The following is a 22,913-nucleotide window of genomic DNA, read 5'->3' on the forward strand; positions in this document are numbered from 1 at the left end:
TAGTAACATTGACTTCATCATTCGTGAAACAACTGAGTAAAGGTGACGTAGCACCATTGTCAATACTGCCATCATTGATGGTTTCTTGTGGAGACTTCGCTATGTTGTCTTGTGAAGAAGAAGAACAAGCAGGTTGGGCAGCGTTGCTTTGCTGATATCCTTCTGCTTCACAAGGTTGCGATGTAATTTAAGGATGGCATTGTGAGAAATATACCTGATGATTGTGAAGGCTGAAAAAAGTACTATCGGTGGTGTTCATGGCTGGAAGTGGTTGGATAACTAGGGTTTCATTGAACTTCCTCGATAATACTTAAGATTCATCGTTTTACTGACAACTTCAAGTGCTGCGGTATTTTCTTACAATTGGGGATCAAAGATAACATAAAAGAGTTTGTCCTCGTCTGTCATCATTTGTGCGTCTAGTTGCTGTCTTGCATCTGCAGATTTTTGCAGCACATTGATTAATTCTCTACCAACTTCATTTTGTGGCTTCCTTTTCTTGTCTAGCACCCTAGCCCGTGTACGGTCCACTTGCTGCTTCACTTTCTTGTGAGGCCTGATTCTCAATGGTTTCAGGCGATACGCTGCTGTGCGTATGGACGGGTGGACTGGTGATATTTAAGAATGACAGTAAATTGAAATACAAATATTGTGTGTTCCTCGCAACGGCAGAACCACTTTTACCGCTTAATCTCCTCTTCTCTCGGTTGTAGGAGTCTTTGATATTGCGCCATTTCTTCTGTAATTGCATACCTGTAATAATGAAACATTATTTTAACTACGAATAAAGTCCATTGCTTGCATGCTGAAACCGCAAGCAGTGATATGTTAACGAGTTTCCACATACCATAAGTTAATTTTTGAAAAAAATATTACAATAATTCTGCTTATTAGATTATCTTAGCAAAATGTTCCACGAAATTATGGTAAGGAAAAGGTTGCCTGAAATGTAACCTGTTTCCCAGAAGTGTGAACTGATTTAGTAATTTCTCCCTTTCAGATATCTAGCAACTGGAAATTCGTTTGTTGATCTGCATCATGCCTTTCGACTTGGAGTATCAACAATCAGATAAATTGTAAGAAGAGTATGTTCCAATCTGGATTGCCTTGAAAGACGAATGTTGGTCAGAACCTACCAAAAACGATTGGTTGCAAATAGCAAAATATTTTGAAACTAAGGCCAATTTCCCAAACTGTCTCGGTGCTGTTGTTGGAAAGCATGTGAGGCTGGTGAAACCAGCAAACAGTGCATTAACTATAAGGAATATTTATCTATTGTATTAATGGCTGTTAGTGATGCAAACTACAAATTTGTCGCTGTGGATGTTGGATCGTGTGGTAAACGTGCTGACTCAACAATATTTCAACAATCAGTGTTCTATAAGCGAATACTGTCTAATAACTTGGACATTCCAGAAGACAAACAAATTTCAGAAATAAACAAAACGCTAGTACCTTATGTATTCATTGCTGATGACGCATTTTCTCAGTCGCACAGAATTCTGTGTCCATACGTTGGTCTAGGACTTGATATGAAGAAAAAAGTATTTAATTATCGTCATTGCCGAGCAAGACGTTTCGTAGAGTGCACTTTCGGAATAATGGCAAATAAGTGGAGGATCTTTCACAGGCCTCTGAATGTAGACGTTGATTTCGCTATAGATATTGTAAAAGCATGTTGTATTCTACACAACTCTGTACGAAACAGAGATGGTGTACAATTTTTAGATACATTGTATTGATACCCTCGAATTCATGAGGATACTCCACAATCAATATGCAGCCATAGATCCAATTCACACTACAGAAATGTTTTTGCCGATTACTTTGCACATGAAGGCACTCCATCATGGCAATTGGACTACATTCACTGAATTACGTGTATATGTTGTGATAATTAAATACAAATAAGTGTAAAAGAATTTACACAACATGTTTTGTTCCTGCAGTGTTGCACGTTCACTGACCCCGAACATCATGGTCACTTCCTCCCAGATTCTCTTCTTCAGGTTTCAATCAGCATATTCTTCAGATGACAAGTCCCACAAAGAAGGCCTCTCCCTAATTTCTATAATAAATTTCTCCGTGTCGAAATCCATTACGAATGAGAGATTTTTGTATAAACACGCAAGAATACTGAAACGTAAAAAACCGCACAGCTGGAACGTCATCGACGGCTGGTCGCACACTGGCAACCTAGCGTGCGCGCTGCCCCATGTAACTGCACATAACATTCGCCGCAGCGGCCAGCTGGCCGGAGGCTGGTCGCAAGACACGACACTGGCCGCACTTGCGGCCAGTGTTGCCAATTTAGCGACTTTGTCGCTATAAATGGCGACTTTTGCCTTCGTCTTAGCGACAAAAATTATTTAGCGACTTATCTGGCGAATTTTGGAGTACTGACGACTTTTGGAGTACAAATCAAAACTATTTTGGGCCAGTATTTTCATTAACAAAACTAAGATTGTAACTATAGAATGGGCACTACACTGACTTTGTTCAAGATTTACTAAGTTAAATTAAGTTCTTAGCAGACCATGTAACATTGTTCAGCATTTAGTAAACCTGAATGTGGGAATTGCCTACAGAGTAAGAAAACTTTGACTATAGAAAAATTCATTATTCATTACCCGCTAGCCTGTTATCGTCGATAGCATATCGATCTATAATTCAACTTTTGAACTCCCTTTATTTTTCGAATTGACAAAAAACATATGTAATATTAAGTATAATAAAATACATTTGTGTCCAGCAACCTCTAATTTTTCGAAATGTTAACTCGCAGTCAAATTATTACCACATGCAGTGTGGTAACGCAAGAACAACTCGGTGGGGGTATCTCAGACATTATTATGTTTTAAACAATGTACAACAAAACTGATATTGAGATACCGAGTGAGTAGATTGTTTCATGACATCTAGTTTGCCTGAGTTTTAATGTACACTCCTGGAAATGGAAAAAAGAACACATTGACACCGGTGTGTCAGACCCACCATACTTGCTCCGGACACTGCGAGAGGGCTGTACAAGCAATGATCACACGCACGGCACAGCGGACACACCAGGAACCGCGGTGTTGGCCGTCGAATGGCGCTAGCTGCGCAGCATTTGTGCACCGCCGCCGTCAGTGTCAGCCAGTTTGCCGTGGCATACGGAGCTCCATCGCAGTCTTTAACACTGGTAGCATGCCGCGACAGCGTGGTCGTGTACCGTATGTGCAGTTGACGGACTTTGAGCGAGGGCGTATAGTGGGCATGCGGGAGGCCGGGTGGACGTACCGCCGAATTGCTCAACACGTGGGGCGTGAGCTCTCCACAGTACATCGATGTCGTCGCCAGTGGTCGGCGGAAGGTGCACGTGCCCGTCGACCTGGGACCGGACCGCAGCGACGCACGGATGCACGCCAAGACCGTAGGATCCTACGCAGTGCCGTAGGGGACCGCACCGCCACTTCCCAGCAAATTAGGGACACTGTTGCTCCTGGGGTATCGGCGAGGACCATTCGCAACCATCTCCATGAAGCTGGGCTACGGTCCCGCACACCGATAGGCCGTCTTCCGCTCACGCCCCAACATCGTGCAGCCCGCCTCCAGTGGTGTCGCGACAGGCGTGAATGGAGGGACGAATGGAGACGTGTCGTCTTCAGCGATGAGAGTCGCTTCTGCCTTGGTGCCAATGATGGTCGTATGCGTGTTTGGCGCCGTGCAGGTGAGCGCCACAATCAGGACTGCATACGACCGAGGCACACAGGGCCAACACCCGGCATCATGGTGTGGGGAGCGATCTCCTACACTGGCCGTACACCACTGGTGATCGTCGAGGGGACACTGAATAGTGCACGGTACATCCAAACCGTCATCGAACCCATCGTTCTACCATTCCTAGACCGGCAAGGGAACTTGCTGTTCCAACAGGACAATGCACGTCCGCATGTATCCCGTGCCACCCAACGTGCTCTAGAAGGTGTAAGTCAACTACCCTGGCCAGCAAGATCTCCGGATCTGTCCCCCATTGAGCATGTTTGGGACTGGATGAAGCGTCGTCTCACGCGGTCTGCACGTCCAGCACGAACGCTGGTCCAACTGAGGCGCCAGGTGGAAATGGCATGGCAAGCCGTTCCACAGGACTACATCCAGCATCTCTACGATCGTCTCCATGGGAGAATAGCAGCCTGCATTGCTGCGAAAGGTGGATATACACTGTACTAGTGCCGACATTGTGCATGCTCTGTTGCCTGTGTCTATGTGCCTGTGGTTCTGTCAGTGTGATCATGTGATGTATCTGACCCCAGGAATGTGTCAATAAAGTTTCCCCTTCCTGGGACAATGAATTCACGGTGTTCTTATTTCAATTTCCAGGAGTGTATTTTCAGTGACTATAAATTGGTGAAACTTATGTTGTGGTGGATTACAAAATGGATTTACCGCAGAAGAAGAAGCAGTACGCTCAAAAATATCGGGATGCGTGGGAAGCAGGACCTGAATTCGTTGGAGACTTATCCAAGGCAAGATGTCAAGTATGTGCAACGGAGTATTATGCTAAATTGTGTGATATTAGAAAGCATTCGAAAACTATTAAGCATAGACCAAAAACTGATTTAAAAAAAACACAAACCACATTACCTGTGAAACTTGTTCCGAAAACTACAGTTAGAATAGCAAGCAGAGCAGAAGGCGCCCTTTATTTACTGCTGAACATGTTCTATTTTAGCTGTAAATCATTTAGGAATACTGTGCCAGAAGGTGTTTTCAGGTGATGAGGGCGCTAAAAACATGCAATTACATCGTACAAAGTGTACTAACATTATAACTGAAGTTTTGGCTCCATATTTTACACAATCATTGGTTGAAGATATAGGTAACCAAAAGTACAGTGTACTAATAGATGAATCCACATATGTATCAATATCTAAAATGCTAGGTATCATTATACGGTACTATAGTGTAAACAACCAAACCATTAGTCCAGCATTACTCAAACTCGCTGTAGTAGAAACTGCAGATGCAAGAAATCTGGCTGCTGTTCTTGTGAATTCTTTGAAAGATCTCAAACTTCCAATCGCAAATATGGTAGGAATTGGCACAGATAATGCTTCTGCAATGGTTGGAATAAACAATGAGCTTTTCGAACAACTCAAGAGAGAATATGGTTTCAAGCATTTGGTATTGATCCATTGCAGTTGTCACTCCCTTCAGCTTGCAGTTTTGCATGCCTCAGTGAATACCATACCTAGAAACATAGAGTTTCTTGTATGGGAAACCTGCAATTGGTTCTCCATTTCACCCAAAATACAAGAGGAATATAAAAATGTTTATGAGACAATAAATTGTGGAAAACAGTCACTAAAAATTTGGAAGGTCTGTGCAACACGTTGGCTTTCAATTGAACCAGCAATATGAAGAATTCTGGAGAAGTGGGAAGAACTAAAGCTACATTTTTCACTTGCCATGGTTCAAGACAATTGTTACACTACCGATCTTTTGTACAAGATGTATTGTGACGACTCAAATCATCTTTACATGTTCTACCTTAAACATGCTTTAAAGGACGTACAAATAGCAATAGAAGCTTTTGAAGGAGAATACAATGACCCCATTAAATTACTAGATACACTTGTATTTCTTATGCAGTCACTCTGACAAAACATAGTTTTTCCAACTGTTGATTTGTTGACAACACCAGTTCCAAGCGAAAGTATGTACACAAACCCGAACCTTGGCTTTATGTTTAAACAGAAATTGTCTGAGTCAAGTTTGTCTTAAGAAAATAAAGTTTATTTGAAGAAGAGATGCATTCAGTTTAGTCTGAAACTCATAAAAGAAATTCAACACAGACTGCCAAGTAACGTTACGATCCTGAAAAAAAATGTCAATGCTGAATGTTGAAGAAACGCTAAAAATGAATAAAAATAATACTGTAGCGGATGTAGCCAAAGAATTGGGTTTTAGTGGCGATTTCATAGACGGTATGCTGCAATAATGGCATAATATCAACTTCGTTATGTGGAATAACACTACTAACACTGTTCGATTTTGGAGTGAGGTTTTGCAGTATAAAAATGCCGCAGGGGAGAATCCTTTTTCTTCAATTTCACAGCTAACAATGACTGCTCTATGCCTACCACATTCCAATGCCGAAGTGGAAAGAATATTCAGTTCTATGAACATTATAAAAGCTAAACAACGTAACAGATTATCATTAAAGACAATTAATGCTTTGATCATATTGAGAGACCAGCTGAAGAAACAAATATTGTGCATCTTTTGACATACCGTCAGACGTATTGGAGCTTATTGGAACGAACAAAAGTTATTCTTTTGTGACAAAACCAGTCGAACTGCATCATCATCTTTTGAGCGACGTTCAACCCTCTACATCAACTACATTTCTGTCAGAGCATGAAAGAGAAGAGTTATTCGATCTTCTGTGTGACGACGATGAATAGCTCACATACCGGTATGTATATATTTTGTAACCTAATTTGAGTTCTTGCTTTCTTTTGTTACAACTATAGTTGTATATTTCTAGTATATTTGACTGCTGTGATTGAAATAACAATTTATGTGTTGCGTCAATTATGATAACACGTTTAATTGAACGTTAGCCTATTTTATATGTATGTTGTTGCAAGCGATGCGTCATTTAATTATGACAATATAGCAATTACATGCGAGAATTTTTATTAATATTTTATTACCCCGTCCCCTCCCTACTGGCTTATTGCACCATTCACAGCACGAAATTTTCAGTACACCCCTGGTAAAATCAGTTTTAGCGACTTTGTACCGACTTTTGATATTGAATCTAGCGACTCGGGTTTTTTAGAGTTGGCAACACTGCTTACGGCAGGCCGCAGTCGATCGTGTGGTCTTCACACGATAGAGAATGCATTTGTTTTGTTTCGCTGACACATTTGGACCTAATGAAACCATTTTATGTCATATTTCTCCGGTATGAGTTACTAATATTTCTTCATATGCTCTTGACAATTTCATTTAAAATGCCACGAAATGTAGGTTTCTTAAAGCCAAGTGATCAAGCAGAACCCATTTTCTTGGTTTTGCTGAGGCATCTGAACCTGTTCCAAGCTTTCTTTCTCGTTTATTTCTCTGATACGAGTCCCGAATATTCCTCCATCTGTTTTGCACATTTCACCTAAAATTCCAATGAAAGATAAGTTTATTAACAATAACCGCACGGTAGCGTCATTGCATTGTTTCAAGTTCTTGACAACAAGATAGGGTTACACCTTAAACATTTCTAGAATTTTGATTCTGAACGTCTACAGTATACATTGGCAGAAATGTGGAAGAAATAATGTCCGTGCTTGTTCACAAAATTTCCCCAAATTATACTTGTCAGTTTCTCCCATGCAGAAACTTTTGGAACAAGCTAAGGCAACTTTCATAGCTGACTGAATTTTTATTCCCATCCAAATGAACTTCCATATTCTTATATTCTGACAGCATACATCGTTATGGTTGACATGAACATTTAATCTTGCCAAGCTGCACTCAAAAGATGACTCCAGGATTTACAAAAGACGAATTTCAATTGTGAACTGAGTCAGACCAGAAGGGCCTTGTAAAACAGTAGTGCACTTTTGGCACAAGTTTTTTGAGCACCATCTTCTACCAATGAATTGAAGTGAATGTGACAAATTACTTATTGCAGCATACTGTTTGCGCAATCTGTTGAGAAACGCCTTCCTCAAAAACGAACATCTATTGATTACAGAAAGCGGTACAACAATCTGGTGGTGGTTTTTCACAACTAGAAGGTATCATCAAGACACCAATTTACCGTTTACTTTCAAGGTGGAGGTATTGTAAAACGTAACTTTCTCGTTGTACTTTAGATTGTTCATTTTATAATGTACTTGCCGTTTTCAATTTTTATCGTCACAAAAAAGAGTAATGCGAAAATTGACCTTCAAGTTCATTTTCATCATTCTAATTCTACATCTGCATGGATTATACTGATTTTCATAACAGGCCTGAAAAATTTGCATTAATGGGAAAAAATTATATATTTCACTCACCTGCCAGTTTCAACTGTGCACCAATTTCTTCCCAAATTCTGTCTCTGAACATAGTGTCTCTATATTTAGGGTTCTTCAAATCGTAAAGGCAAGGATGTTGCGAGACCAGCTCACAGAGCATCACGTCCTGTGAGTGGCTCATTTCAGTTTTCCTTGACTGGCTCGATATCTTTCTGGCAGCCGTACGTCTTTGTGTCGTGCGACTGCCGTCGCAACACTGCTCACTGGTGCAGTGCTGCGGCAGCTGTCGCAACAGTCGCGCGTCGCATCCCAAACTCGAACTGCGCATGCGCCAGCAGGCAACTTCTGACGTCACGTAGCGACCCGTCGCAGTCGCTAGTGTGCGTCGCGTCTTGGACAACGTACCTTAAGTGCGCGTTGCCCGGTGCACTCCTATGTAAAATTGGCCGCATCCGACCAGCCGCAAGTTAGGCCGTGGCCGTCCGTACTAGTGCGCTATCGCTCTAACATAACAGTCGCGACACTCTCTGCTGTAAAAGTCATTACCGTTTGACAGATGGACCGACACTAGCGCTCCAAGCAGCGAAAAAGGTGAACAACAGACGCGTCGTAAACATAATGTTTGTTTTACTTCCATTTCCTACGTAATTTACGATATAGTTGAGTTATATTCTTGCCTCCAGGGGTTTGTGTAGTATCAGAAGATATATGTTTCTAAAAATGATTCTAAAATAAGCGCAAGTATGGACAAAAACCATGAATCGAGTGGCAAGCTACAACACATTCGTGAAGAAACACTTGTGACGATGGATAGAATTGCAGCTTACCTCGTTGATATCAAAAGAATATAAACACACAGATTCACACGTAAGAAGCTCATTTATCGTTCTGTAGGCCTACTGTGTTTGTCATTGTCGCCTGTTCCCACAAGTACGACCTTCATCTTTATATTATTCTAAGTGGGACAAGCAACTGCCAGATAGTGGGTGAAATATGTTGAAAACATTATAATGAACTGAATACATTACATTTCACGCAAAACCAAATATTTGAATATTTTTCAAACACTCTGTCAGTGAACAAGGTGCCAACAAAATGATGTCATCGCACGAAGGAAGCAAGGAAAACTAAGTGACTAACAACAGAAGTAAATGAAATTCATACCAAACATTACTTTTTTAAAAAAGACACGAATAACTGCACTTAATGTAACTAACCACTTCATCGTCAAAGCAGGTCTGTGTTGACGATTCACACGAATCTGGCCCTGATACATGGAGAGCTGAACTGCCTACTTCTGGGTCATTGGACTGTTTTACAGCTTTAGATGGATTGTCGAATCTTTGTAGCCGTTTCCTCTGCATCGTCAGTTGAGGTCGTTTATTTGGGATGCCAAACAGTGTGGGTACTGCATTTCACATGAGTTTATTACTGTCTGCGTTCATGAACTGGTTTTGTTCTAAATGTAGCGAACAAAACCTAATATAATTATACAGGTAAACTGCGTCTTTTTTCATAAGGTCTTTTCGTCTGCTGTTAACTAGCCATTTTCTGTTCCTAAAACGAAACAATCATTAATACACATGTAGTTTGCAAGTGAATCATGACGGTGCAGTTTAGCAACATGATGGTATATACCTCGCAGGATACTTATGAAACCCGAAAAAAAGAAAGCTGTTGTGTCTTCTTCCTGTTGTTGCTGCAATTTATTGCGCTACAAACGCTCCCGCTTGTAAAAACCACTGTAGAAATCAAAATAACAACCACTATGCGCTTTCACGATCGCGCGGACTCATCGTTAAGTTACTGGCCGCTTGGGGCGCGGTAGGCAACAAAATCGAGGCGAAGTGTCGCGACTGTTATGTTAGACTGTGGCAATACTCTTCTACAAAGTGTGTATGAAAATTGGGCCTTTTGGTTTGACAGTTTGCTAGCCTGCAGAATGTGATTTCTGTGCCAGTCTCACCTACATTTCACTTGCATCTGTGCTAATGTCACATTGTTTGGGATGCCTTTTGTGGTTGTGTTGACAAGCTTCGTTGCTGAGAGTATTATCAGTTTCGATGGCCTGTAACGATCAAGATAAAGGGAGAGTTATTCACAAAATGTCAGGGGGATGACAAAGCTCACAATGAATCCAGGCAAGTTTATAGCCAGGAGCAGTGAAAATGTAGGTGTGGCACCTTTGTCTCCTTTTATCATTTTTGCAAAATTAGAGGGAGACATGGGAAGTCATTTAAGAATGTCAAAAATCGCCTCATGTCTTTTCACCCATCTCCACACACTTTAGTATACTGTTATTTTTCTTCTTCCATGAGCAAAGGAGTTTGAGTTTCTTCTTTCAAGAGATACATTCTTCCAGCTGACTCGCAAAGAAAGGTTGCCACAGCTGAAATCTTTCCCACATTTCTTACACTAGGTCCTGTGAAGTCAGTGCTGATGGCTAAGTGAAGTTTCTGTCTTGCACAATGAGTATAAAAAGCTCAAGATTGAATATTAGATATGCACACTTGAACACCTTATATATTACCATTCATATTGGCCCCTCCATGTGTTCCCAGTACAGTTAAATGCCTAGGCTCAGGTGTTCCAATTCTTGCAATATATTGCAAGCTATGTTTTCACCAGTAAGATCCACAATCTGGGCAAACTTCAAGAAATTGTCTGATTTCATTCGTATCCACATCAATACAGGGAATACAAATGGATAGCTGGTCACTAATAGAAACATCTCTAAGCTCTCGGCTGTAATAGAAGAAATCTATATCTTGATTTTGGCTACTACTTTCATATTAATCGCACACAGCTCTAAGTTAATTCATTTTGTGTTGATCTGGTAATATACGAAGACAGCATGTTTTCATATGGTCAGGTAGTATCTCATAGCCAGGATCTAGTCAGAACTTCAATAAGTTCTGAAGTTGCCTTCTCCAGGAGAACTTCCCGATTCTAAGTCACTGTCATCCCTGTGCCCTCTTAATGGATTGTTTTGCATTCCACACAGTATAATCATTTTTATAATGAGTACTTTTCTACACCAGTTCAACTATGCTCTCCTGGGATATCATTTGGTCAAAAATATCCATTGAATTTTCCCTCCATTATCATCAGGAAATTGTGAGAGGCTCCCGCATTAGCTTGGTGATATTTTGTGTTCTCATGATGTTTGAGAATGTCAACATTTTTATATAATTTCAATGGTTCTACACTAACTTTCCCAGTTTAACATCTTTGCCAATAGCTGCAATGACAAACATTTTGTATCCAGGCATTACATATTGTAGGTAACCAAAGATGCAGGAAGTGCTTTTCTTCAGAAAAAAAATAAAATTTTCTTACTTAGGCTTACATCTTTCATGATTACTCTGAAAACTTCAACAAAAAGACAAGAGGATATAAAGTGAATGTAAACAGACCATTCAATGCCATAATCAGAAATTGGTTGACAGACACCTAATTTATGTGGAAGAAAACATTTCCAAAGTTAGCCATTTCTTGACTACTCAAGTCTGAGCATTTCACCTTTTGAAATTATCTTTGACTGCAAAAACTAAAATTTATGCAAACAAAAGACCACAATGAGGTAAAACTTTAATATGGTCTGTCTGAAAAAAACTTATACCAACACACACACACACACACACACACACACACACACACACAGAGAGAGAGAGAGAGAGAGAGGGGGGGGGGGAGAGGGAGAGAGGGGGGGGGAGAGGGAGAGAGGGGGGGAGAGGGAGAGAGGGGGGGAGAGGGAGAGAGGGGGGGGGGAGTCATGTAAAAAAAAAGTGTTAAGTACTAAAAGACCCATAGATTAATGTGCAATGACACTGAAAAAAGTGAAAACAATAACTGGTGTGTTGTTCATGGTAGTGACCTTAATGTAACATATTCAGAAATGCTTTATATTTTCATACAGTTGTGGTTTGCACAGTCAAATGAATCTTAATAATCAGACAACAGGATATGTAATTTCTTGTCACTGGTAATTTTAAGGTACATAAAGCTAAAGTAGTCCTTTCATATGCTTCTATCAGTCAGGTTGTCTTCCTGGACAGAATGAAGAATGCTGTAGGAAGTCCCTCCTCGAAAAGGGAGATGCAACACGAGTCACTAACATCCCATCCCTGTCCTGGCCCCTTCACAGAATTTAGGCATCTGGGTAACATTGACACCATCCATAAAGACAGTTTGGACACCAAAAAGGTAGCTTCAAAACTGAAGCCAAATTTTCTTTCTTTCACAAATGGTGTACTGGAATCACTAAATAAAAATTCAAGCCAGTCAGTATATTCCTTTCTAAGCTTTCAATTGTCTGGATCGCAAAATACTTCTCAAGCAAGTGTACTACTGAGGCCTCAGAGAGGCTTGCAAAATTGGCTACAAAATCTACAGTCAACGAAGTTTTCAATGGGAGCAGCAAAGCAAGTTGGGGTGGGTAAGAGGTAGTCTGACTGAGCAACTGTACTCCTTTGAGTGTGTATGTTTGATTCGCTGTTGTTAAATAACTTACCTTTGTCGTACAAAACATTATTCACTATATTTGCTAACAATATAAGCATTGTGATAAACAACAAATGTCCAACTCTCTAGAGGCCGATTCCAACAAATTACTGGTTCAAAGCAAACTGTCATTAAACCTGAATGAAACTAATTATATCCAGTCTAACTCCAATCACAAAATCCCATAGGAGCTATTGTACATGGCATTCAACAAATACAGAGGGTACACTGCTCCAAAGTCTTAGGCCTCCACACAGGTAGCGAGGTTACATGGGAATATCTTGTTGGTTGGTTTAAAAGAAGGGGGGGAAAGTACCGAACTGCTAGGTCATCGGCCCCTTGTTTCCGGTAAAATAATTGCGCAAGGGAAAGAAGAAAATAAAGGGAGACATACAGCACAATAACAGGAGAAAGGAAGAACCAGAAGAACGACAGAAGGACAACCAACACCACTAAGGACAAAACAGGAAAAGAAAACTACAGAGAGAAGCAAGAAACAGGTAGATAAGGTAAAAGCAAGAGAACAGATGACCGTGGCTGGCCGACCATGAGAATAAAAAAGAAAAAGCCAGCCACTCTGCAACAAATTAAAACATCCACCCTAAAAGTATTAGAGTGGAGAACACAAAGGGACAAAGGACTTGCGCTAAAACTTATATAGAATGATAAAACCCACTGTCATGTATAAAACGTAAAACTAAATTAGCCGATGAGGCGTTGTCAGCTAAAATTAAAGGCAACAAGTCCGGTAACTGACGAGTCCATCGCAGGGCAGCCAGATATAGGCCACTGTCAGCCAGGCACTGCACCGACACTGAGGTGGGTCATCACAGCGCAGGAGATAGCCGTGTGTCACCCAAGCGTGGCCAATGCGGAGCCGGCAGAGAACCACAGAGTCCCTGCAAGAGACTCACATGGAGGACTGCCACATATTCGTAGCCTCCTTAATGACACGCAGTTTGTTGTGCATGCTGAGGTTATGCCATTTTGTCTCCTAAGGCCACAAAACCTTGCAGAATAGTACTGAATGCCGGTCAGTTGCAGAGAAGCCAATCACCATAAGCAGTTTCCACATAGCCTGTTTGGCCAGCCTGTCTGCAAGTTCGCTGCCTGGGATTCCGATGTGACCTGGGGTCCAGACAAACACCACTGAACGACTGGACCATTCCAGGGCATATATGGACTCCTGGTTGGTCACTACCGAAGGATGACAAGGGTAGCACTAGTTGATAGCTTGTATGTTGCTCAAGGAGTCAGTACACAGAAGAAACAACTCCCCAGGGCACGAACAGATGTGCTCAAGAGCATGAGAGATAGCCACCGGCTCGGCAGTGAAAACAATGCAACCATCGGGCAAGCAATGCTGTTCAATATGTACTACATACATGAAGCTGACGTGAGCATCAGCCATCGAGCCGTCGGTGTAAACCACTTCATGGCCTCGGTACATGACAAGAATTCGAGAGGAAGTGGCAGCGGAGAGCGGGGGGTTAACTGAGTCCTTAGGGCCACATGAAAGGTCCAGGTGAAGCTGCGGGCTAGGTGTACAGCATGGATGTGTACAAGAATGGACCTCTAGTATAAGTGATAAAGGCAAGGACTCCAGTTTGGAAAGAAGGGATCGGACACGAACTGCAATTGGAAGCCCTGACCTGGGCCGCCGACGCAGGAGACAAACTGCCGTTGGTGGGAAAAGTAGATGAGATGGTAATTCGGATGCACAAGAGAACTATGAGCGTGTGCAACGTAACTGGCCAGCAGTTGTACACGCCTAACCTGCAATGGAGGGACTCCGTCCTCCACAAGGACATCTGTCAGCGGATTCGTCCTAAAAGCTCTTGTCGCTAGGTGAACACCACAGTAGTGCACTAGGTCGAGTAAACGCAATGCTGAGGGTGCCGCCGAACCATAAACCAGACTTCCATAGTTAAGGCGGGATTGAACAAGGGCTCTGTAGAGCTGCAGTAGATTAGAGCGATACGCACGTCAATTGGTGTTGCTCAGGCAATGGAGGGCATTGAGGTGCTGCCAGCACTTCCACTTAAGCTGATGAAGGTGAGGAAGCCAAGTCAATCGGGTGTTGAAAACCAGTCCTAAGAATCGATATGTCTCCACTAAAGTGAGTGGATTGTCATTAAGGTAAAGTTCTGGTTCTGGATGAACAGTACGACACCGACAGAAGTGCATAACACACGACATTGCGGCCAAAAATTGGAAGCCGTGGGCTAGATCCCATGACTGCACTTGAGGATGGCTCCCTGTAGGTGCCGCTTAGCAACACCAGTAATGGTGGAGCAGTCAAAATGCAGAAGTTGTCTGCATACAGAGTCTGTGAGACGGATGGCCCTACAGCTGCTGCTAGACCATTAATGGCCACTAAAAATAGACACACACTGAATACAGAGCCCTGCGGGACCCCATTCTCCTGGATATGGGGGGAACTAAGGGAGGCACCTACTTGGACGCTGAAAGTACGAAGCGACAGGAAATTTTGGATAAAAATCGCGAGCGGGCCTCGGAGACCCGAATATCTTTTCCTCCAGCCCATAAAAAGGGTGTATTAGGCTACTTTTGTCGTTAAGACATGTGCCCACTAGCAAGCGAAGTTGCTTGCAAAAGCTAATTCTGCCAGTTCTTTGACATGGAAACACTCCCACCAACCAAGTTTCTGTCAACTTGCTGAAGTGGTGTATAAAAACAGTTCCTTCCATCTTGTTGCATGTGCATGGCAGTTGCTGGAAGTTTTTCTCGAACTTACAGAAGCTTTGTGTGTTCAATACGAGTACAAAAATAGCAGTGTCGAGGAGAATGGCACAAAGGTAGATAGGCCAAAACATATGTACCACTGGAGACCTTGAACGTACGAGTATATTACTGACCATCACAGCCAAGAAAGTGGGAAATCAATTCAACGATTACTTTGTTTTGCCAGAAGGGAAGTAGAATGTCAGCACAACTTTAAATTTTAACAGATTTTTTTAATGTTAGCATAAACATAAATGCAGTAAATTTATATGAAAAGTAACAAATACTATTTGCAAAAATCGGAGAGTAAATGAAAGACCATCTTTTGGTGGTATAACATGCCACACTTTTGTATCCTCTTTATAAACACAATTGTACAAAGACAAGAGATGTTTGAAAGTAGCATATGACTATCAGGAAGTTTCAACCTAAACAAGGTACTTAGATTTTATTCTACTGAATATTGTTTCTCGATAACTTAATTATGTATGCCACTGTCTCCATTTCATCATCCAAACATTTTACAAAAAATGTTTCACAGTCACAGATATGGCAACTATCAGCTGTATAATAGAATGACAACAATGAAAATCACATCAGGACTCGAACTCGGATTTCCCGTTTTCCTGAGCGATGGTCTTACAATTTGGCTACCTGTGCACAACTCACGGCCAGACCCAAACTCCCGTGTTGTCATCCACGTGTCTAACAACCAGTACTGGAAATTCATTATGTATATTCCCACGCAGGGTAGACACTACTTGAAAAGTGCTTGCCTGATGTCAGTGGATCAATTACATGGACACTGCAATATTGTATTTATCAACACCAGGCAAGCGGCATCCAAATAAAGTGTCTCCCCTGTACGGGAAAATACATAATGGATGTGCGTGTACAGGTTACAGACATTTGATGGACAACAAATGGAAAATTCGTGTCTGGCCAAGAATCGTGCTTGAGCAGCCAAACAGTAAGGCGACAGCTCAGAATAAGCAGGAAATCGGGGTTAGAGTCCCAGTCCAGCACAAATTTTCATTGTCGTCATTCCATTATACTGCTGATTGTTGTCCATATTCATATTTGACGTATTTCATAAAGGCTATAGGTGTCGCAGTGCCGGTTTCTTCACACATGCATGCTTGTCTGAAGGAACACTGCATCTTAATTTGGAATGACACAGGCGCTGCAATATTGTATTGTATACATTTTCTTCTTAATTTTGATTTTCTAAACGATTTTTTTTCAATAATAGTAATAATAATAAACATTACACTGTAAACTTCCACTTGCATATCTTATGATGGTAAGTACTTGCAACAAGTTCCCCAAATTAATTTGCCGGAGAACTTGCAGATGTAAACTTGTGCATGTTTTTGCTCTAATACAAACACCTCAGTAACTGCTTACAGAAGTTACTTGCTAGTCGATACATTACATGCCTTTAGGGCGCTCGTACTGGAGACACAAATAACAAAATCAGTTTTCTTTGGATACTTCTACTATTATGCAGAATGAAGTTATCTTCCAGTGAACTTCACGCACATCAGAGAAAATTTTCTGCCTGCAGAAAAAGGTCATCCAAACTATTTTAAGAATTTTCCCAAGAACCTCATGTCAACATTATTAAGAAACTTGGGATACTTATCACCACTTCTCAATATATGTATTCCAATATTATTTCATAACTGAAAATATTGCGTACTATGGTACCAAGGAAAGGCACCATGATTGCAATACTAGGAAGGAGGGCAGACCTCCATTGTGGTTTCAGGTTTAACCCAGGTACAGAAATGTGCACAGTATTGTAATATTAAAATACTTGGACCCATTTTCAAAAATTATTATTTATTCAAGTATAAATCCAAAATGGGATAATCTAAATACTAACGAAAAGAGAAAGTTTCAAAGTTTTTGGCAGGCAGGCAGTGATGGTTTCAGAAGCGGCCAGTACAGCTCGTGCAGCAATAGGGCGTCATTCCGTTTCACTGTCAGTTGTGAGAAATGGGGACTGCGTTCTTGGGTTCGTGAAAAGTGAGTCGCAAATTACAGTACAGTGGGCATTTCACACCAAATTCGATATTCAACCACCAACTTGCAAAAGCATTAGCCATGTTGCTTAAACTGCCAATTTAAACAGACTGGAAGTGTGTGCAAAGGAAAAAGCACATGCCGACTGTGTGTTTCAAGAGGATATGTGGCGGATTTAATAACATTTTGTGCACAGTCCCAGTAAGTCTACCAATAGAGCCAGTTGAGAACTTGGAATACCTCAACCAACTGTATAGAAAGTTCTGAGATGGCGTTTGCTGTACAAGCCCTACCAACAACTTGTGGAGGCTCTCAACCCCGATGACAAAGAGAAGCGTCTCACATTTCTAAAGCATGTAATTTTTAGTGATGAAGCGACGTCCCACCTTAGTGAAAAAGTCAAAGTCAACAGACACAATGTTCACATATGGGGTTTGGAAAATCCAAATTCACCACTGCAACACGAAATAGACTCACCGAAGATCATGTTCTGTGCCGTATCCCATACAAAGGTCTACAGACAGCTTTTCTTTGCGGAAAAAACTGCAGCGGGAATCAGATACCTGGACATGTTGGAACAATGGCTGTTCCCTCAAGTTATGGAAGATTCACAGGATTTCATTTTCCAACAGGATCAGCCCAATTGGCGCCATGATGCACAAGGCTTTTTAAATGACTCCCTCCCTCAGCACTGGATCGGTCACATGGGACTTGAGTACCTGGCCCTGCACTTCTGGCCACCGAGATCTCCTGATTTCGCACCCTGGGGCTATTTCTTATAGTTATGGGGCTATGTGAAGGAAGCTGCGTACATCCCACTTCTACCAAAAACTCTGAGCGATCTGTAGAACCGGATCACTGCTGCCGTGCATCCAACGGTGACCACATTGAACATTTATCATTTCTAATTATTAAATAATTCTTGAAAACTAATTAATTACAAATTATTAAATTTATTTAATTGATATCAAATATAATGAAAAAAAAAAAACTTTAAAACTTTGTCCTTTCTTTGGTATAAAGCTTGTTCATTTTGGATTTGGATAAATACGAAGGTCTGTAAATGAGTCCATCATTTAGTATAAACCAGCATTTTGATCGTATGTTTGTCACACAATGGTAAATTTGGGATGAAATAGGACAGATTGCTACTCACTACGTTCAAGCAGCGTTGAGTGACACACGGGCACGTCTGAAAGAAGACTAAGCTACTGGACAAATTTCCCTTTCAGAGGTAGGAACGAACACACACACACACACACACACACACACACACACACACACACACACACACACACTATTTCTTTTTGTGCAAAGGCCCTTAGCCTTTGTAGTGTTCAATATCACACAGGCATTTTTGACTTCCTTGTGTTGCAACCATGTTCTTTAATAATATGATAAGAAGCTCAGGACCTTAATCAAAAGTGTAACACTAGGAATGCTTCATTTTCAATGCCGGTGGTTCTAAATGTCTCATTAATGACAAATTGTTGAACAAAAATTTGTCGCGAACCTCAACTATTTTATCCAGTTCAGTCTTCCTAGTCAACTGCAGCTATTAGTTCCTGTTACTCAACTGGAACAAGAATAAAATTGTTCACTAATTTAAGCACCTAATTCGTTATCATACTGTGGACACTATACTTCGATCAAAATCACGAAGTGATTGTCAGCTGAGCATGGGAGAGAACAATTTCTGGTTCACACTGTTCTGCATACACAATACAGCTGCAGCAAAAACTGAATGGCGTTTCTGTTTTGCGATTATTCACATACTGCCCATTGACATGTTTCATTGGGTTTGAATAACAGAGTGTATAGTCTTATCACTTTACTGGGCACTATCACAACTAGTTTAAGATGTTATCATTTGAGACAGACAAGCCACATACAGAAACAATGCAAACAACAAAAACAAAATCATGATTTTTACATGACCAGCTGCAAGTGCATCCGCAACTGTGATACCAGACCGATACGTTAACAGTGAACAGAGTGAGAGGCTTGCGAAGTTCACTCTCTGGTTGTTTGTGTAGTACCTGTCAATTAGTTCGTTATCATTCACTTATATGTTGTTAAGGGGACCACACCGTGGTTCAGGGTGAAAAAAATCAATTTTCGGTTTTCATAAATTTCGATAGATAATTAAGTACTTTGAAAAGGATTTTGCTGAAAAATTTTTTTTTTCGAGCAATAAAAGAGCATTTTCCTACCACGTGTGTATGTGCCATGCCCTCTTTTCTGCATATGTTTTAGATCTTTATATCCCCTACTTTGCATGTTACGGATATTTTTTTTTTTTACTCCAAAGTGTGTTGGCTATCCTTGGAATGCAACAGTCGGTATTCTTTTGTTTCTGCTGTTTGTAAATAACAAGCTTTCAAACACGCGCATAGTTTTGTTCAAGTGTGATTGCGAGTAGTTGTTATACTTACATTTGCAGTGCTTGTTTATGTGTGTTTATTGAAGATGATGAAACATAAAGGCATTTTAAGAAACAACAATTTAGAGGAAACAAGTTTAGAAAGCTTTCTGTACAAGAGGTTATGTTGCCTGGCAACGATGTTTCTAATTGTAATTCTTCAACAAGTGCATCATCAAAGAAGCTCTCAACATTTCAAGAGAGTTACAACGAGTTTACTGTAAGTGACAAGGGGTGCAGTAACATTATTATAAATTTGAGAATATTATCAGATGTAATTTCTAAATTTGTACAATGTAGACAGTGTGGTGAGTCACAGAGTGCGAAAATTTGTGAGAGTGCCAGTGGGAGGAAAGGCCTTGCAATTGCTTTGGATTTAATTTCCACTAAATGCTCAGCTTTGATTTCATTTATGAATTCTTCAAAACAAGATGCAAATGGCCCTTATGAAATCAATACTAGATTAGTTTATGCCTTACGATCCATTGGCAAGGGCATGACTGTAGGGAGAAGATTTTGTTCAGTGATGAACTTACATCAACCAACAATACTAGAGAAAGATGTATGTTAGGTCAGTGAGGAAAGCATGAAACTGGCCGTTAAGGAAGCAGTGGAAGAAAATGATGGATGTTCAGATATTGCAGTTGCACTTGATGGAAGATGGCACAAAAGAGGACATACTTCTCTGAATGGAGTAGTAATTGCCACGAGTGTACACACCGGTAAAGTGTTACATGTGTCTAAATATTGCAAATGTTGTAAAGTCAACATACAGAACACAACTGTGTGGCTAATTTTAGAGGAACAAGTGGTGGTATAGAACTTCATGGAGTACAACAAATATTTCACCGCCCCGTAGAAACAAGAGGCGCACGGTACACCAAATATTTGGGCAATGGTGACAGTAAGGCATACAACAATATGGTGAACTCTAAGCCATATGGAGATGCCACTGTTAGCATAATAGAATGTGTAGGCCATGTTCAAAAACATTTGGGAACAAGGCTGAGAAAACTAACTGCTGATATGAGAGGAAAAAAAAAAAAAAATTAGAAGATGGAAAATTGTTGACCGGACAGGGTCAGTTAACTAAAACTGAGGAGAAATAAAGAAAATCTGGAGTCAATGAAGAGAGATGGATTGTGTCCATCAGCAGAAAATTCGTGGTGCGAATACAATAGGGCTCAGGCAACTGGAGAATCTTATTCTCACCAGCATTCTCTTCCTGCTGCTGTTATTACAGCAATTAAACTTATTTTCAGAGATGTGGCTCATCCTGACCTCCTAAGGAAATGTCTGCATGGGCAGACACAGAACCCAAATGAATGTTTCAACAGCATAATTCGGAACCGCCTTCCTAAAACTGTATTTGTAGCCATGCATACAATGAAACTAGGATTTCATGATGCTGTTATTACATTCAATTTTGGTAATATTGGAAAGTGTTGGGTACTGAAAAAGCTGGGAATTAATCCTGGTGAAAATATGCTCAGTGGGCTGCAACACTGCGATAAAATGAGGATAGCCCATGCAGACGGGTCAAGAAAGCAAGACGAACTTCCAGGAAGGTGAAAAAGAAGCTGGAAGACCTGCTAGAGGCCAAAGAAGGGCCATCATATGCAGCAGGGCTGTTTTAATTAACTGTAAGTAACATATTTCAAAAGTTTTTTCTTTAAAGTCAATTTCTCGCAAACTAAAATTTTCAGTATATATGCCCCGTTATATCAGAAACTGTCATAAATAAATGAATGAAATTTTCAGAGACTCTGCATAATATAGAAAGCCACCTCTGGTACTACAGTCATTAATATTCCCCATTAAGAAGTTTTCCCCTTCATGAACCATGGACCTTGCCGTTGGTGGGGAGGCTTGCATGCCTTAACGATACAGATAGCCGTACCATAGGTGCAACCACAATGGAGGGGTATCTGTTGAGAGGCCAGACAAACGTGTGGCTCCTGAAGAGGGGCAGCAGCCTTTCCAGTAGAAAATTTAAAAAGGGAAATGGATAGGTTAAAGTTAGATATAGTGGGAATTAGTGAAATTCGGTGGCAGGAGGAACAAGACTTTTGGTCAGGTGAATACAGGGTTATAAATACAAAATCAAATAGGAGAAATGCAGGAGTAGGTTTAATAATGAATAAACAAATAGGAGTACGGGTAAGTTACAACAGACAGCATAGTGAACGCATTATTGTGGCCAAGATAGACACGAAGCCCACGTCTTCTATAATAGTACAAGTTTATATGCCAACTAGCTCTGCAGATGATGAAGAAATTGATGAAATGTATGAGGAGATAAAAGAAATTATTCGGATAGTGAAGGGAGACGAAAATTTGATAGTCACGAGTGACTGGAACTCGAGAGTAGGGAAAGGGAGAGAAGGAAACATAGTAGGTGAATATGAATTGGGGCTAAGAAGTGAAAGAGGAAGCCGCTTGGTAGAATTTTGCGCAGAGCATAACTTAATCATAGCTAACACTTGGTTCAAGAATCATGAAAGAAGGTTGTATACATGGAAGAACCCTGGAGATACTAAAAGGTATCAGATAGATTATATAATGGTAAGACAGAGATTTAGAAACCAGGATTTAAATTGTAAGACATTTCCAGGGGCAGATGTGGACTCTGACCACAATCTATTGGTTATGAACTGTAGATTAAAACTTAAGAAACTGAAAAATGTGGGAATTTAAGGAGATGGGACCTGGATAAACTGAAAGAACCAGAGGTTGTACAGAGTTTCAGGGAGAAACACAAAGTCTCAAAAATGATATCGACAGGAAGTGCAAATGGCTAAGCAGATATGGCTAGAGGACAAATGTAAGGATGTAGAGGCATATTTCATGAGGGGTAAGATAGATACTGCCTACAGGAAAATTACAGAGACCTTTGGAGAAAGGAGAACCACTTGCATGAATATCAAGAGCTTTGATGGAAACCCAGTTCTAAGCAAAGAAGGGAAAGCAGAAAGGTGGAAGGAGTATATAGAGGGTCTACACAAGGGCGATGTACTTGAGAACAATATTATGGAAATGGAAGAGGATGTAGATGAAGATGAAATGGGAGATATGATACTGCGTGAAGAGTTTGACAGAGAACTGAAAGACCTGAGTTGAAACAAGGCCCCCGGAGTAGACAACATTCCATTAGAACTACTGACAGCCTTGGGAGAGCCAGTCCTGACAAAACTCTACCATCTGGTGAGCAC

At 40.9% G+C, this 22,913-nt stretch overlaps 1 protein-coding gene across 1 annotated transcript; it reads right to left on the reverse strand.

Moving 5' to 3' along the window:
* On the reverse strand, positions 1-8,217 carry LOC126473922 (transcription factor Adf-1). The gene is made up of 2 exons (XM_050101279.1): positions 8,043-8,217; positions 1-753 (listed from the first exon to the last, which is right to left on the reverse strand). The coding sequence occupies exons 1-2, from the start codon at positions 8,182-8,184 to the stop codon at positions 512-514; spliced, it is 384 nt and encodes a 127-aa protein (XP_049957236.1). The 5' UTR covers positions 8,185-8,217; the 3' UTR covers positions 1-511.
* Positions 8,218-22,913: the final 14,696 nt, after the last annotated feature.

The sequence above is a fragment of the Schistocerca serialis genome, chromosome 4, assembly GCF_023864345.2.
Source record: "Schistocerca serialis cubense isolate TAMUIC-IGC-003099 chromosome 4, iqSchSeri2.2, whole genome shotgun sequence".
Classification (NCBI taxonomy): Eukaryota; Metazoa; Arthropoda; class Insecta; order Orthoptera; family Acrididae; genus Schistocerca; species Schistocerca serialis.

Coding starts and splice junctions, on each gene's coding strand:
- LOC126473922 (XM_050101279.1), bottom strand. CDS start 8,184: ATGAGCCACTCACAGGACGTGATGCTCTGTGAGCTGGTCTCGCAACAT. Junction 754..8,042: donor TGCACAGTTGAAACTGGCAG/GTGAGTGAAATA, acceptor TCATTATTACAG/GTATGCAATTACAGAAGAAA.